The sequence below is a fragment of the Megascapheus bottae genome, chromosome 17 (assembly GCF_031878675.1).
Source record: "Megascapheus bottae isolate mThoBot1 chromosome 17, mThoBot2.hap1, whole genome shotgun sequence".
Taxonomy (NCBI): Eukaryota; Metazoa; Chordata; class Mammalia; order Rodentia; family Geomyidae; genus Megascapheus; species Megascapheus bottae.
The window spans coordinates 30,599,536-30,614,369 of NC_143525.1; the positions used below are offsets into that span (position 1 = coordinate 30,599,536).

Here is a 14,834-nt window from a genome sequence, read left to right on the forward strand (position 1 = left end):
GGTACCACATACATAGAAAAAAGCCAGAAGTGGTGCTGAGGCTCAAGTGGTAGAGCTCTAACCTTGAGAAAGTCCAAGGACAGTGCTCAGGCCCTGAGCTCAAGCCCAGGACTAGCAAAAAAAAAAAAAAAAGTCAGAAGTTCAGTTAAGGGGAAAGGGGAATGTCTAGATTCTGGGACTGGGAGGCTCTCGTGAAGATCTCCTGGGAGCTTTTTTGAGGTCTCAAGTCAAGTCTCAAGGCCTCCTAGAAAGGATAGCAACAGGAGAGAAAGTCAGCCAGAATCCAGAGAGCCCAGGCAAGGTTGGGCTGAGGTGTTGGTCTCGCTGTCCTGTGAAAGGTGATGACCCCAGGGCTGCTGGCATGGACAGGCAGAGGGACTTTTCTGGCTCTGTGGATTCCAACACTGTTGCCATGGAGACCCCAGGGAAACCTGGTAAGGACCACCCACCTCCACACTCCAGGTTGGCTGGCTCAAGAGAAGCCAACAGGGACACCACATAACACTCCTCAGGGAGAAGGGAGGAGGCCTGGGCCTCGGCCTTGAGCTTAGTGTTCTTCAGAAAAGACGTTAAGATAGGCTTTAAAAAGAAAGTTTTCCTTTTGTTTGCTTTTTGGTTTTTTGAAACAGGCTGGCCTTGAAAACTATTATGAAACTCAGGTTATCTGTCCCTGAACTTGAAATCTTCCAGCCTTAGTCTCCTGACCAAAGTGCTGGAATTACAAGTGTACACCACCACACTTTAAAAAAATCACAAACTTCTTCCCCCCCTCCTCCTCTTCATCCTCCTCCTCCTCTTCTTCCTCCTCTTTCTTCATCTTCTCTCCTTTGTTTTTTTTTTTGAGGGGTGGTATTAGGAATGACTCCAGGGCCTCAAGCATGCTAAGTAAGCTCTTTTCTTCCTTTCTTGTCTGCCAATTGTGGGGCTTAAACTCAGTGCCTGGGCACTGTCCCTGGGCACTTTTTGATCAAGGCTAGCACTCTACCACTTTGAGCCACAGCACCATTTCCAGTTTTCTGGTGGTTAATTGGAGATAAGAGTCTCACAGACTCTCCTGCATGGGATGGCTTTGAACCCTGACCCTCAGATCTCACCTGCCCAAGGAGCTAGGATTATAGACAGGTATGAGCCACCTGAGCCCAGCTAAAGCACATTTCTTTCTATGGGAAATGTTTTCCTGTCTTCAGAAGGATGGAAACTTCTATGAGAAGTAAATGGAGTCCTGTCTTTGCAACTCTAAGTCAGCAGGTCCAGTGATCAGTGCAAGAACCAGCTGCTGGCTCTGTAGACTATGAGGTCCCTCGTGTGCAGGGAGCCCCAGGGCCCTTTCACTCTGGTTTCCAAGGCCTGTGTCATCCATATACCTGTTTGTACCAGTGGGGAGGACGGTTCCCTGGATGGTGATCTGAAGTCCCTCCTGGAGACCACCTTGGATTGACGTGAAGAAGGGGACAACCTGCAAGGAGAATGTGAGGACTTTAGACGATTGGCACTGGCCTAGGTGTTGGTCTTGGTGAGAATTGCTGGACCTCAGGCCACACTGTTCCCAAAGACCTGGGTAGAGACTCAGGAGACTCAAGGACCAGAAGGATCCACTAATCTGCTATGGAGAGGAAGCCTTCCACACTCCACAGAGGGCGAGGAGGAAGTCAGCCACCTCCTAGACTCCCCCCTCCCCAGCATATGGCAATGCCCACAGTGACCTTTGCCCTCCCAGCCACCTCAAGAAGGGCAGAGGCACTCTGCTGTTGGGGCAACCACTTCCCTTTACTCCTGCTTCTCCCTAATCCTACCCCGATTCCTTCCTTTGATTCTTCAGTAGTCTCCAGAGCCCCTGGTGAGGTACTTCCTTCCTTTCCAGGCTCCATAGCAGGCTTCATGGTAAATCTTTGCCAGCCTCCTTGAGGAACCATGGGTCACTGGGAGGTAGGCAACGCTGAATGACCTTCCTAGTCTCAGCTTGAATGTCCTTGAAAAGCTTAGCTTTTCTTTCTTTCTTTCTTTTTTTGTAATGGTACTAGGGCTTGAACTCAGGGGCTAGCCATTGTCTCTTATCCTTATCACCCAAGGTTTGTGGTCTATTATTTGAACTACAGCTTTACTTTTGACTTTTTGGTCATAAATTAGAGATAAGAGACTCATAGATTTTCCTGCCCAGACTGGCTTCAAATCTTGATCCTCAGATCTCAAGCCTTCTGAGTAGCTATGATGACAGGTATAATCCACTGGTACCTCGCTTACAGGCCTTTTAAATTGGATATCTGCTATGTCTCATTCAATAGCACACAATTAGATGTTTTTCTTTATGATTTAAACAAACCATTTTTTTCTTTAAGAATTTTGAGATTCTGTGGTCATTTTCTTGTTCCTCTGTGTTTTGAATTATTTCAGGCTCTTCTGAGCTTAGGGTGTTTTCAGACAGGGAAACTTGAAATTCTACAGGATCCAGTAGGAAAGAAAGACACAGGGTGTGGGAACCAGGAAGTATGTTTCTGGAGATCTTTGCTGTACTTTGCTTAAAAATGAAATGTATAGAGTTGGGAGTTTGGCCTTGTGGTAGAGTGCTTGCCTAGTATGTACAAAGACCCAGATTTGATTCCTCAGTACCACATACATAGAAAAAGTTGGAAGTAGTGCTGGTGGCTCAAGTGGTAGAGCTCTAGCCTTGAGAAAGCTCAAGGACAGTGCTCAGGCCCTGAGTGCAAGACAGCCAGGGAAAAAAGTCCATGAGACTCTTATCTCCAACAAACTACTGAGAAAAAAGGCAGAAGTGGTATTGCAGCTCAAGTAGTAGAGTGCTAGCCTTGAGCACAAAGAGGCTCAGGGACCCTGCCTAGGCCCTGAGCTCAAACCCAGGACTGGCCAAAAACAAAACAAAACAACAAGCAAATGTTCTTATTTGCCCTGACCAATTGGCTTTTGTTGATTATTCTGCTAAGTAAGGAAAGGGGAAGAGTATTTTTGAAATGCAAGGTTGTTCCAAAGTCAAAGAAGTCACACCTGAGATTGTCCAAGAAAGTAGTAAAGGGTGTGAGAATGTTTTGAGATCACTCTTCTACTCATATCTCAAAGTCTTTTAGTGCTCATTTATTAACTAAGTATTTAAAACTGTATATTGGAAGCTAGGCACAATGGTAACTCTAGTTACTTAGGAGGCGAGATCTGAGGATCGCAGTTCAAAGCCAACCCAGGCACTAAAACGTCCCTTACATTCTTATCCCCAATTAATCACCAGAAAACTGGAAGTGGCACTGTGGCTAAGGAGGTATGGCAGTAGTCTTGAGCTGAAGAGCTCAGGAACAATGCTTAGGCTCAGAGTTCAAGTCCCATGACTGACAAAAAAAAAAAAATGTCTATATTGGATGGCCAGAGTGCTTGCCCAGCATACATGAAGACCGGGTTCAATTCCTTGGTACCACATAATAGAAAAAAGCCGGAAATAGTGTTGTGGCTCAAGTGGTAGAACTCCAGCTTTGAGAAAGCCAAAGGACAGTGCTCAGGCCTGCACTCAAGCCCAGGATTGGCAAACAAAACAAAACAAAACAACTGTATATTGGATACCTCCCACCCTCTTTGAACTAGCCAATTATGAGCAAATGGTGCAGTGTCAGTTGTATTAGGGATAAAAAGGGAGCAACCTGTCTATTCTGCCCCTCCGCCGAAGTAAGCTTCCTTGCCTAGTTCCTTTGGGGGTGGGCAGGGCACTGACTTGTGTAAGATTGCACTCTGAATTAAAGTAATTGTTTTTAGTGGAAACAGCTCTGTTTATCACGCCAAATAACCTTAGCCCTGATCAGGCAGCTGTTCATATCAGTCTCTGTACTCTGCTCCCAGACATTTCCACAGGCTAGGCAGGTTTTCTTCAATTCCTACTGTGGAAATATAGAAAGTGTGGGAACTTCTGGGGCCTGAGTGTGGCCAACCTCCTTCTGGTGGGTTAGTGTCACCAGAGGGCACTCAGCCCTGGCACCTGCCATGGGGACAGCAGTCCCTGCCTCAGGCTGCCTGCCCCCAGAAGTTCTGAGGCCCTGCTGGCAGAAGGTCATTGTGTCTGGGTTATTTCCTTAAGTCATTGTAACCACCTTTGCTATGGTTGATGCAACTTTTGCAGATGAGGAAAGGAGCCTAGAAATGTTCAGTAATTTTCCCAAAGCCACACAATTAGTCATCAGGGGAGTCTAGGATTGAACCTCAAAAGTCACCCACACTGTCTATCCTTCTTATAAGCACACAACAGCCTTACTCCTGGTTCCTGTAACTGGGCCCACCCTGACTGGCTCCTGCTTCCTTCCTGGCCTTCGGAGGAGACTGGCTAAAAGATGGAGCGGTGTCCTCAAGCCGCCTCCATGGCATGGAATAGTGGGTACAATTTCTTAATGAAACAGAGTTCACATGACCTTACAGACTCATTCAGAGGAAGTGTGGCTCTGACCCCATGAGGACAATGAGTCACTGAGTGACTCAGACTGCATGGATACTGCTCTCATACTTGGGAGGGGGAGAGATATAGGGTCTCTCGCTCTTGTCTGCGTCCCAAACCTGTTTTAATCCTCTTATGCATAATTTGGCTTTTACAGCCAACCCAAAAAGCAGTCACTGGAATGATCAAATGGCAGAGCTTATGTGATTTCCCCTGCTTGGTGGTGAACCAAAAGGGGCCATCATGCCACACAACCCCACAGAAATGCTTCTCCAGACCTGCTCCACGCAAGTCCCACCTTGCAAGGACTCAGACCGGGGCATACTGGCAACATTGGCCAAGCCTAGACTAACCTCCTCTATGTTTAGGGGGTCTCTAAGTTAGGCCTTAGCCTCTGGTCTCAACATTTTGCTTCTTTCCCCACTCCACCTCCACAGAGGGAAAAAGAAAATGGAGAAGCTGAGCACTGGGGGCTCACGCCTGTAATCCTAGCTGCTCAGGAGGCTGAGATCTAAGGATCACAGTCCAAAGACAGCCTGGGCTGAAAAGTCCATGAGCCTCTCATCTCCAATCAGCCACCAGAAAACTGGAGTGGAGGTGTGTGGGGCACGTCACACCAGGGAAATGGAAACCTATGCTGTAGAAAAGGAGGCCTACCTCATGGCCCAGTCCTGGTTTGGGGACCCAACCTGGCTGTCACCTGATTGGAAGGCCTGGCTGTGGTTTGTGATGTAAAGTAAGGTTATCTCTGGGATTGGCTCTGAACACTTCTGCCCTCTCAGACAGCACATGATTCCCCTTCTTTACCTACCTCCCCCTGCCCTGCCCACCGTTGTGCTGATTGGCTCCTGCATCCTATATTAGCTAAATGTACTTCCTCAATAAACGAGTTCCTGCCTTGACGGGTCCTCTGGTGAGGGAGGGCTGGGGGGCCGTCAGTCGACCCTTTCCTTTCTTGACTCATCCTGGTCAGGGTGTGTTCTCTCTATCCCTCTTGCAGGTCGGGAGGGACAGAGGACTAAAAACCCTGCCAGAGGCGTGGCTCAAATTGGTGGAGTACTAGCAACAAAAACCAACAAAAGGAAAAAGTAGATGGAGAAAACAGGCTTTACAGCCCACCAGATCAGTATGCCTTTTACTTTCAATATTGTGCCTTGGAAGTCCGAGGGACATACCCTTGTCCTGTAAGCTCCTGCTTAGCCTTCTGGACAGATATATCTGGGGATATCTGTGATGTCCCACACTCCAATAATACTCGCCTCTTCCACATCCCATGTGGTTCCTCAGGACCACATACACAGAAAAAGCTGGAACTGGTGCTGTGGCTCAAGTGAGATAGTGCTAGCCTTGAGAAAGCTCAAGGATGGCCCAGTGCGGTGGCTTATGCCTGTAACCCTTGCTACTCAGGAGGCTGAGATCTGAGGACAGCAGTTTAAAGCCAGCCCAGGCACTAAAGTCTGTGAGACTCTTATCTCCAATTAACCACCAGAAAACCTGAAGTGGCACTGTGGCTCAAGTGGTAGAGCGATGGCCTTGAGCTGAAGAGCTCAGGGACAGCACCCAGGCCCAGAGTTCAAGCCCCAGGACTGACCAAAAGAAAAAAAAAAAAAAAAAGAAAGCTCAAGGACAGTACCCAGGCCCTTAGTTCAAGCCCCAGGAATGGCAAAACAAAAATGACAAAAAAGCAACAAAGTCACCCAACCAGTGAAGGTCTCAACCCCCGGAAGACATTTCTACAGCAAGCATCTGAAGTACCATGTGAGCCAATGTTAGCCTCCTTCACACAAAGCATGGCCCTTCTAGGGGCTACGGCTTTCCTGGGTCATCTGAAGGCAGAACAGTACCCAGAAGCAGTACGTGTGGGTCAAATGCATGGGGCTAGCCTGATGCAGAAGCTGTGCAGGGTGGTTAGAATGATTCTCCTTCCTGTCTTGGTGCGATGCCCCACTGCGGCTACTCCGCCTGTTTCCTGGGAGACCCAGAGCTTCTTCCCTGGAGTTGCTTCCATCCAGGTGTGGTAACCAGCTCAGCCCCAGGCTAAGCCCCATGACCTCACCCCAGAACTCACCGGGCTCAGGTAGGGACCCTGGGTGCTCCAGAAAGCCATGTCTCCACCACCTCTATGGCCACTGCTGCCTCTCACACTGCCGGGGCAGTCCTGGCTCCACAGGGAAAGGCTAGACAAGGAAACAGAAACCAAAGCAATGTGGCAGCTGTCCAAAACGGGCGGAGTCAGGAGCCCCAGGAAGTGGGTCTGGAAAATGAGAAAAAGACATAGGAGCGTGAGGGAGGGGCTCCAGATAGACCGAGGGAGGGGAGTAATGCTTATTTATACACATTTGTGGGTGTGCGATCCCCAGTGCCCCCAGATAAAACTCTCTCATTATCCTTTCTTTTCAAGAAAAGTTATAGGTTGGGTATCTGTGGTGCATGCCTGTAATCCTAGCGACACAAGGCACTGGAAGGGTCACAGTTCCAGGACACTCTGGGAGTCCAGCAGGGATTTCAAGATGCCGCCCAACAGAAAAATGGAGTTATGAATGTGCACACCCATCATCTTAACTCCTTCAAAAGAAGAAAGAAAGAGGGGAAAGGCTGAAGGCATGGTGTGGGCTATAGAACACATCCTAAGCCCCGATTTCAGACCCCAGTAATACAAAAAACCAAGAAAAACGAAGTCATGTATATAAAAATGCAAGCACAGTCTGGGCATGTGGCTTAGTGGTAGAGTGCTTCCCTAGCATAAGGGAATCCAGGGTTTGATTCCTCAGTACACATAAACAAAGTCAGAAGTGGTACTGTGGCTCAAGTAGTAGAGCGCTAGCCTTGGGCAAAAGAAGCTCAACGATAGTGTCTAGACCCTGAGTTCAAGCCCCAGGACTGGCAAAAAAAAAAAAAATGCAAGCTCATGATGTTAAAAAGATTATGTGGGTAGTGTATTTTTGCTGCTGTTTATATTTATTTTTATTTATATATTTTTGCTAGTTCTAGGGCTTGAGCTCAGGGCTTGAACACTGCCCTTGGACTTTCTCACGGCTAGGCTCTACCACAGGTGCCGCTGTACCACTATATATGTGGTACTGAGGAATTGAATCTAGGTCTGTGCATGCTAGGCAAGCACTCTACCACTAGGCCAAACTCCCAGCCTGCTGTTTCTATTTCTTATTTCTTTTCTTTTCCTTGCCTTTCCTCTCTCTCTCTCTCTCTCTCTCTCTCTCTCTCTCTCTCTCTCTCTCTCTCTCTCTCTCTCTCTCTCTCTCTTTCTTTATTTCCCAGTCCTGGGGCTTGAACTCTGGGCCTGGGCATTGTCCCTGGGCACCTTTTACTCAAGGTTAGTGCTCTACCATGTGAGCCACAGCACCACTTCTGGTTTTGGCTTTGATTAATTGGAGATAAGAGTCTTATGGACTTTCCTACCTAGGCTGGCTTTAACCTGAAATCCTCAAGAACTCAGCCTCCCAGGGTAGCTAGGGTTACAGGTGTGCGCCGCCCCTGCCCTGGGTATAGGTTATAGTTCCACAACCATATCATCCACTATTTTTAATTTTTCATTATGAATACTAATAACATTGAATGTGTCTCACAGCTAATGGCTGTCCTGCAGAGTGCTCTTGAGAATCAAAACATAGCTAAGCAGACACATTAGCAGCTTTCGACATTATGGCATCTCTGTCCAGAATCAAAGCAGTCTAAGACTGATGGCTACACAGCACAGTTCATTCATTGTGTTTACAAAGCAGGCCCTTGATACATAGCTAGATGCTTTAACTTGAGACACGGGTGCTGCAGCTGGACAGATTTGTATTGTTTATCATCTATACACAAATTGAATGTTGAATTCATATGCATTGGAGCTGAATTTTCTACCTATTTGAAATGAAATGGAATAAAAAGAGAGCTTTCTAAATGCTGCATTTAAGAGCCTTTGTATTGAAAAATTTAAACGCATAACATTTTATCATGTCAGACAAATCTGTCTTAATCCAGATTTTCTAATATAATGATCTACAACCTTCACCCCCAGCTTTTTTTTTTTTTTTTTTTTTTGCCAGTCCTGGGGCTTGAACTCAGGGCCTGGGCACTGTCCTTGAGCTTTCTCAAGGCTAGAGCTTTACCACTTGAGCCACAGCATCACTTCCAGCTTTTTCTGTGTCTGTGGTACAGTGGGATCGAACTCAGGGCTTCATGCATGCTAAGCAAGTCAGGCAAGTACTCTACCACTAAGTCACTCTCCTGGTTTCAGCTTTTTTTTTTTTTTTTTTTTGGCTTTTCTTTTTTGGTACTGGTGATCAAATCCAGGATATTGTACTTTCTAAGCAAGTGTTTTAACTGAGCTACATCCTGGCCCCATAAACCCAGCTTTTTATGAAATGAAATTTCACTGAGGCTGACCTCTAACTTGTGACTCAGCCTGCTGAATGCTGGGATTACAGGTTTGCACTCCTATGCCCAACTATATCATTTTTCCTTTCACCTGTACTTATGCTAGAAAAATGGATAAGTGAGTCAGGCATAATGTATACACTTGTAACCCTGTTGGGAGCCAGAGTGGAATCAAACTGTACCTTGATTTGCATCAGACAATGGCTTTATTGTCTTATTGTTTTCTGGCCTTATTCTGTTTAAATGACCTGAGAATTACCATATGAATGTAACACCTGGAAGTTCCCTGGGTCTCAAGGAGGGAAGAAGCTGGAGTGGAAAATAAACGGGGCAGTCTTTACCTGGACTGCAGACATCCCGGACCGGGTGTGTCTGTCTCTCTTCTTTTTCTTCCTAGTCCTTGCCCCCTATTTCAGGAACCCCAATCTGCGAACCCTGGTTTGCTGCCGGCTGGCCCCGGCATAACCCCAGCACTAAGGACACTGAGGAAGGAGGATCTTGAGTTTGTAGTTAGCTACATAGTTGCTAAATCAATCAACCAGATAGGTGAGAACAAAACTTTTTACTTTGAGTGGTCTGATTGTTGGTTATTTTAGTATAATATCTTACCCATGTTAAAATTTATACAGACTCTTGTACTCTGGACTCTTTTTGATTCCTACAATGAAAATCAGGCAGCAGTTGTGGCAGGGAAGGAGAGGGCATGACTGAGAAGGGGCATGAAGGCCCCTTCCGGGATGATAAAAAGTTCTATCGTGAAGCTAAATGCCCGCAGCTCATACCTGCAGTCCCAGATACTCAGGAGACTGAGATCTGAGCATTACAGTTTGAAGCCAGACTGAGAAGAAACATCTGTGAGACCCCTAGCTGCAATTAACCAGCAACAAAACAAAAACAAGCAAACAAAAAATCAGAAATGGAGGCTCAAGTGGCAGAGTGTCGGCCATAAGCAAAAGTGCTTAGAGACAACACCCGCCCTTAGTACTGACGCAAAAGGTGATAAAAAGGAGGAGAAGGAGGAGGAGGGGGAGGAAGTCCAGAATTGTCATCTGCAGCTTGGATGGGCACTCGGGGTCCAACTGACCCCCACCTCCTGGGGACTGCCACAGCGGGGTGTGGACATGTTCTACAGAGAGCTTCTCATGACAACAAAATCCGAGCACCACCCCCTTCCCAGCCTCTTCCACCTGTATTCCTCGATTCTGGGCAAAGGTTCCTGTGGCTTCACACTGGGGTCATGTACAGGGAAATCAGAAGGGCAAACAGGCTCTTGGGGTGTGGCTTGAGAAGGGCGAGAGGCTGAGCCACCAGTAGGACACTGGGTCTTGCCTTTCCCAGCTCACAGCAGCTAAGCCAGCCCAGCCGGCAGGAAATGAAACTGGGAAGCCTGTTAATTCAGAGGGGATGGAGGAGGGAGAAGGCTAGGGTTGGAGTAGAAAGGAGACAAGATTCCTTTTCTGAGGCAGAGGGGGGACAGTGGAAGGTCAGGGCTCAGCATGGCAGGTTGCCGTACCCCCCCAAGCCTCTCCCTCCTAAGGAACTCCACTCACAAGCCCTGGTTTGAGGGGAGGTGACTTACTTAGTTCAGAGAGCTCGGGAGCCCTGGGCAGGCTTTCAGCTGGTTTCTGGGAACAAGGAGGAGTGGGTATCAGCAGGCGCCAGCCACTTTGACACTCTGATGACTGTCTAGTGAGCCCTAAGCAAATATGCCTGCTGAGGATAAGGCACAATGACACTCCCACGTGTGTGTGTGTGTGCCTGTGTGTGCGTGTGTGTGCGCGTGCGCGTGCACGCGCGCGTGTTCACAGATACCATGCAGCCCTTGGAACTGCAAAGCAGAAAGAGGAGGCCCCAGGCCACATCTGGGGGACTGTTCTGTTTCTTGCAGGCAGTGTTATCTTGAGCCAGGCAGTGGTAACTGATGTCTTTCTGTTCCTCTCCAGATGGGACGTGACAATATTTCTAGGCTCCAGCCACGCCCTCTCCCCCACCAGGCAAGGAGATTGGGTCAACCAGCCAGATCTGTAACAGGACTTCTAACCACAGATACCTTTCCCCTCACGTCCCCCAGTTCCCTGCCTTTTTAAACTAAGGCAAATGTCTGCATCCCTGAACACAGCTGAAGACAACTGAAGATGCGTTGCAATGCTGGCTTTCCATGGCTGCCACATAATGAATCTTTTTCTGACCTTCTCCATGTCTCTTTGTTTGGCCCATAGGGTGAATATCCAGATCTGACATGAGTCTCCTGGATTTTGGACCTCAACCCTGAGCCTGGCTTGTGACATGGGGACAAAGATGGGCAAAGTATGGGAGGAAGTCGGGGGAGGGAATTGGGGACAAAAACATAAGAAGGGGTATCAATGTGTGAAAAGTAATGCACTTACTATCTGGCAATTGTAACAGTAACACCTCTCTATATTACCTCAATTTAAAAAAAAGATGGGAAAAGTTGCAACAGGCACCAATGGCTCACACCTCTAATCCTAGCTACTCAAGAGGCTGAGGTCTGAGGATCATGATTCAAACCTGGGCAAGAAAAACCCTGTGAGACTCCTCTAGTAACTACTCAAAAACCTGAACTGGAGTTGTGGCTCAAAGTGATAGAGCACCAGCCTTGATCAAAAGAGCACAAGGACAGACCCAGGCCCTGAGTTCAAACCCAACACTGACCCCCCCAAAATGGGTGGAGTAATTAACCTAGTCTCTTCTGGTTTCCATGATTAAAAAAATGCAACAGGGCTGATAAGGTATAATATTAACTCCTCTAAGATAACAGGATGGCAGATGAAACTCAGCCCTGGCAAACACCCATTGCCTGGCAACCATTGCTGCTATGATTCCATTTCTAAGCACATCTAATCCATTTTCATTGTCCGTTCCCATCAGCCCATTCCTTTGTGTACTTCCTGAAGGATTCAACAGAAAACAGGGGGAGAGAGGTTGTTGATGAAGCCCAGTTATGTCTGATGCAGACCTGGAGTTCCTCAGTTCTAATCACTTAGGTAGGGGTTGGGGATATGGCTCAGGGATAAAGTGCTTGCCTAGCATGCATGAAGCCCTGGGTTGGACTCCCTAGCACCACATAAACAGAGGCTGTCAGAAGTGGCACTGTGGCTCATGTGGTCAAGTGATAGCCTTGAGCAAAAGAAAAGAATCTCATGGAATGTCCTGTCAGAGCTGGATTTGAACCATGATCCTTAGATTTCAGCCTCCTGATGACAGGCATGGGTGAGCCATCAGCACCCGGCTCTTGTGTGTAGATCCTCACCACACCCACCTCCTCCTCCAGCAGCAGCAGCAGCAGCAGCATCCTCACTTTAGACCTTGGATGCGAATGGAAATTGAGCAACTGGACACCTGCTGTGGAGCTGTCAGCTGCAGCTCCCATGTTGACTTATCAAGCTGGGGTTCCAATGATCAATTGCTATATAAATATTAACTGGGAGATTGAAACACTGACAGCATGTATTTGTCTTGAAAATTTACATCTCTGGCAGGGCAGGGAGAGCCAGAGGCTCATGTTCCAAAGGGCAAGACAGGTGGGTAGCTGGAATTAAACAATATTCGCTATGTGCTAGGCATTGTTCTGGATCATCTGTCATTTTTGATGAAGTAGGTCCATCCAGTTAATTATGGCCACTCTAGAATGGGAAGATAGGAAGGTAGAGAGAGGTGAAGCAACTGGATGAAGGTCACACAGCTGGACTCGGCCCAGACTTCCGGTACTCAAGGCAGTGCTGCAAACCAGAGCGCCCCTGCCCTCTATGGCTTCCCTGGCGTGGGACTCCCCTTCATTAAACCAACATCTGTTGCAGGGAATAGGGATGAGGACCTGCCACAATGCATCTCCTGGCTTCACTTTGGAGCACTGCTTTCTGGGCCTGCAGGGTCGGGTGGGAAGTCAGCATGTGACTCAGCTGTTGGCTCTCTGGTCACCGCTCTCCAGCAGGGCTGACTGAGACAGGTAGCAGGAATGTGGGAAGACTAACCCAAAGACACAACGAGCAACCCAGTCTCACAGATCTGAGAAGAGTAAGGTGGAAGAAAGTAGTTTTGCATAGAACTAGCCAAGAGGGAAGTCTGGCAACACTGGCTTTTATTCCTACAAAGCAATCATCATCCCATACCAAGAAAACTGTGTGAGGAAAATGTCATTTCTAAGTATAGACGGGGACAGTGACCTGCTTTGGATCATCCAGGCAAGAAAGAGGCAGTAAGGGAGCACGGCCACAGGCCTGGCTCATGTTTTAACACCTAGACTCCTCTGTAAAATCATGTTCATGTTCTTTTGGTGGCTCAAAATGTGTCACTTTCTTCTAGGAAGGAAAGCACAGGGCCTGGAGTTCCCAGGGGTCTCCTTGGTCAGTGAACATGGTATGTGTTCCTTCTTTCAGCAATGTTTTACAGTATCATTGTATAATTTTTCACTTTTTTCTTTTTTTGGGGTTGGTCCGTCATGGGGTTTGAACTCAAGACCTGGGTGCTGTCCCTGAGTCTTTCTGTGCTCAAGGCCAGTGCCCTACATTTGTGTCACAGCACTGCCTCTGGCTTTTGAGTGTTTAGAAACAAGTCTCATGGGCCTCTGCCCAGGCTGCTTTCCATGATTCTCATATATCATCTTCCTAAGTAGCTAGGATTACAGGCATGAGCCACTAGTGCCCAGCAACTATATATATATATATATATTTTTTTTCTTTTCTTTTTTGTTCATCCTGGGACTTGCCCTCTGGGCCTGGGAGTTGTCCTACTGTGCCTGGCTATAAGTGGAATTGTTTCCCTCTTCAGGTTGTTCACCATTAGTATATAGAAAGGGACCCTATTTTTGCTCATGTCTTGCTACTTTATTGCATTCATTTATTAGCTCTAACCGTTTTTCTTAATGGAATATTTAGGGTTCTCTATGTATATGATTATACCATCTGTGAATAGAACTAAATTTACTTCTTTTTAGCTTGTATTATTTTCCTTTGAGTGCTCTGGCTGCAACTTGTGGGCTCATTCCTAACAGAAATGTTTAAAACGAATCTGCCATATTCCTGATAATATAGGAAGAGCTTCCAGTCTTCTATCATTGAGTCTTATGTTTTCTGTGGGTTTCTTGCATAGTTTCCAGCTCATGTCTTTATAATGAAAAGGTGAATTTTGTCAAGGATTCTGCATCAATTATTTTTTTCCCCTTTCATTGTGCTAAAGTGGTGCATTAGTACTCAGTTTTCAAGCTGGGTGCCTGGCACATGCCTGTAATCCTAGCTACGCAGATGGATGAGCTCTGAGGATTATGGTTCAAAGCCAGCCAAAGCACTAAAGTCCATGAGACGTGTATCTGCAATTAACCACCAGAAAACTGGAAGTGGTGCTGTGACTCAAAGTTGTGGAGTGTTAGCTTTGAGTGAGAAAGCCCAGGGATGACATCCAGATCCTGTGTTTAAGCCCCATGACCAGCAGAAACAGAAACAAAAACAATTTTTCAGATGTTTAACTACCCTTGCATTGCAGGAATAGGTTGTACCTGGCCATGGCAAAATGTATCTTTTTTGCCAGTCCTGAGGCTTGAACTCAGGGCTTTGGCACTTCCTTGAGCTTTCTCAAGACTAGCATTTTACCACTTGAGCTACAGTACCACTTTTAGTTCTGTGTATGTGGTATTGAACCCAGGGTTTCATGCATGCTAGGCAAGCACTCTACCACTAGACCAAACTCCTGGACCTTCTTTGAGCTTTTGACTATCAACTTCATTACTAGTTTTGTTTGTTTACTGTGTACATCTAAATGATTTAGTATTGTTAAGTTATATTCCTAGGAATTTATCCAATTCATCTAAGTTGCCTCATCAGTTGATATGCAATTGTCCATAGTTACAATCATTTGTATTTTTGTAAAAGTGGTAGCAACATTTCTATGCTTTTTTGATTTTAGTAATGTTTTCTTAGTCCAGCTAGCTAAATGTTGATTAGTTTTGATTTCTCCAGAGATTTTTTTTGTTTCACTGATTTTTCTCTTAACACTTTCCTATTTCATCGATCCCTGT

General features: G+C 46.7%; 1 protein-coding gene and 1 long non-coding RNA gene across 3 annotated transcripts in view; one reads left to right on the forward strand and one right to left on the reverse strand.

Annotated features, from left to right (window-relative positions):
* The window catches only part of Lgals9 (galectin 9), a 22,296-nt gene extending 15,696 nt beyond the window's left edge, over positions 1-6,600 (reverse strand). For both annotated transcript variants that reach the window (XM_090350630.1, XM_090350629.1), the window contains exons 1-2: positions 6,489-6,600; positions 1,365-1,456 (exon numbers count right to left, since the gene is read on the reverse strand). In XM_090350630.1, coding sequence (XP_090206756.1) covers positions 1,365-1,456; positions 6,489-6,527 — 131 coding nt within the window. In that variant the 5' untranslated portion in view covers positions 6,528-6,600. The remainder of the gene's footprint in view (positions 1-1,364; positions 1,457-6,488) is intronic.
* The window catches only part of LOC150051589 (uncharacterized), a 13,218-nt gene extending 840 nt beyond the window's left edge, over positions 1-12,378 (forward strand). The window contains exons 2-3 of the long non-coding RNA XR_016538340.1: positions 11,023-11,110; positions 11,693-12,378. This is a non-coding gene — a long non-coding RNA (uncharacterized LOC150051589). The remainder of the gene's footprint in view (positions 1-11,022; positions 11,111-11,692) is intronic.
* Positions 12,379-14,834: the final 2,456 nt, after the last annotated feature.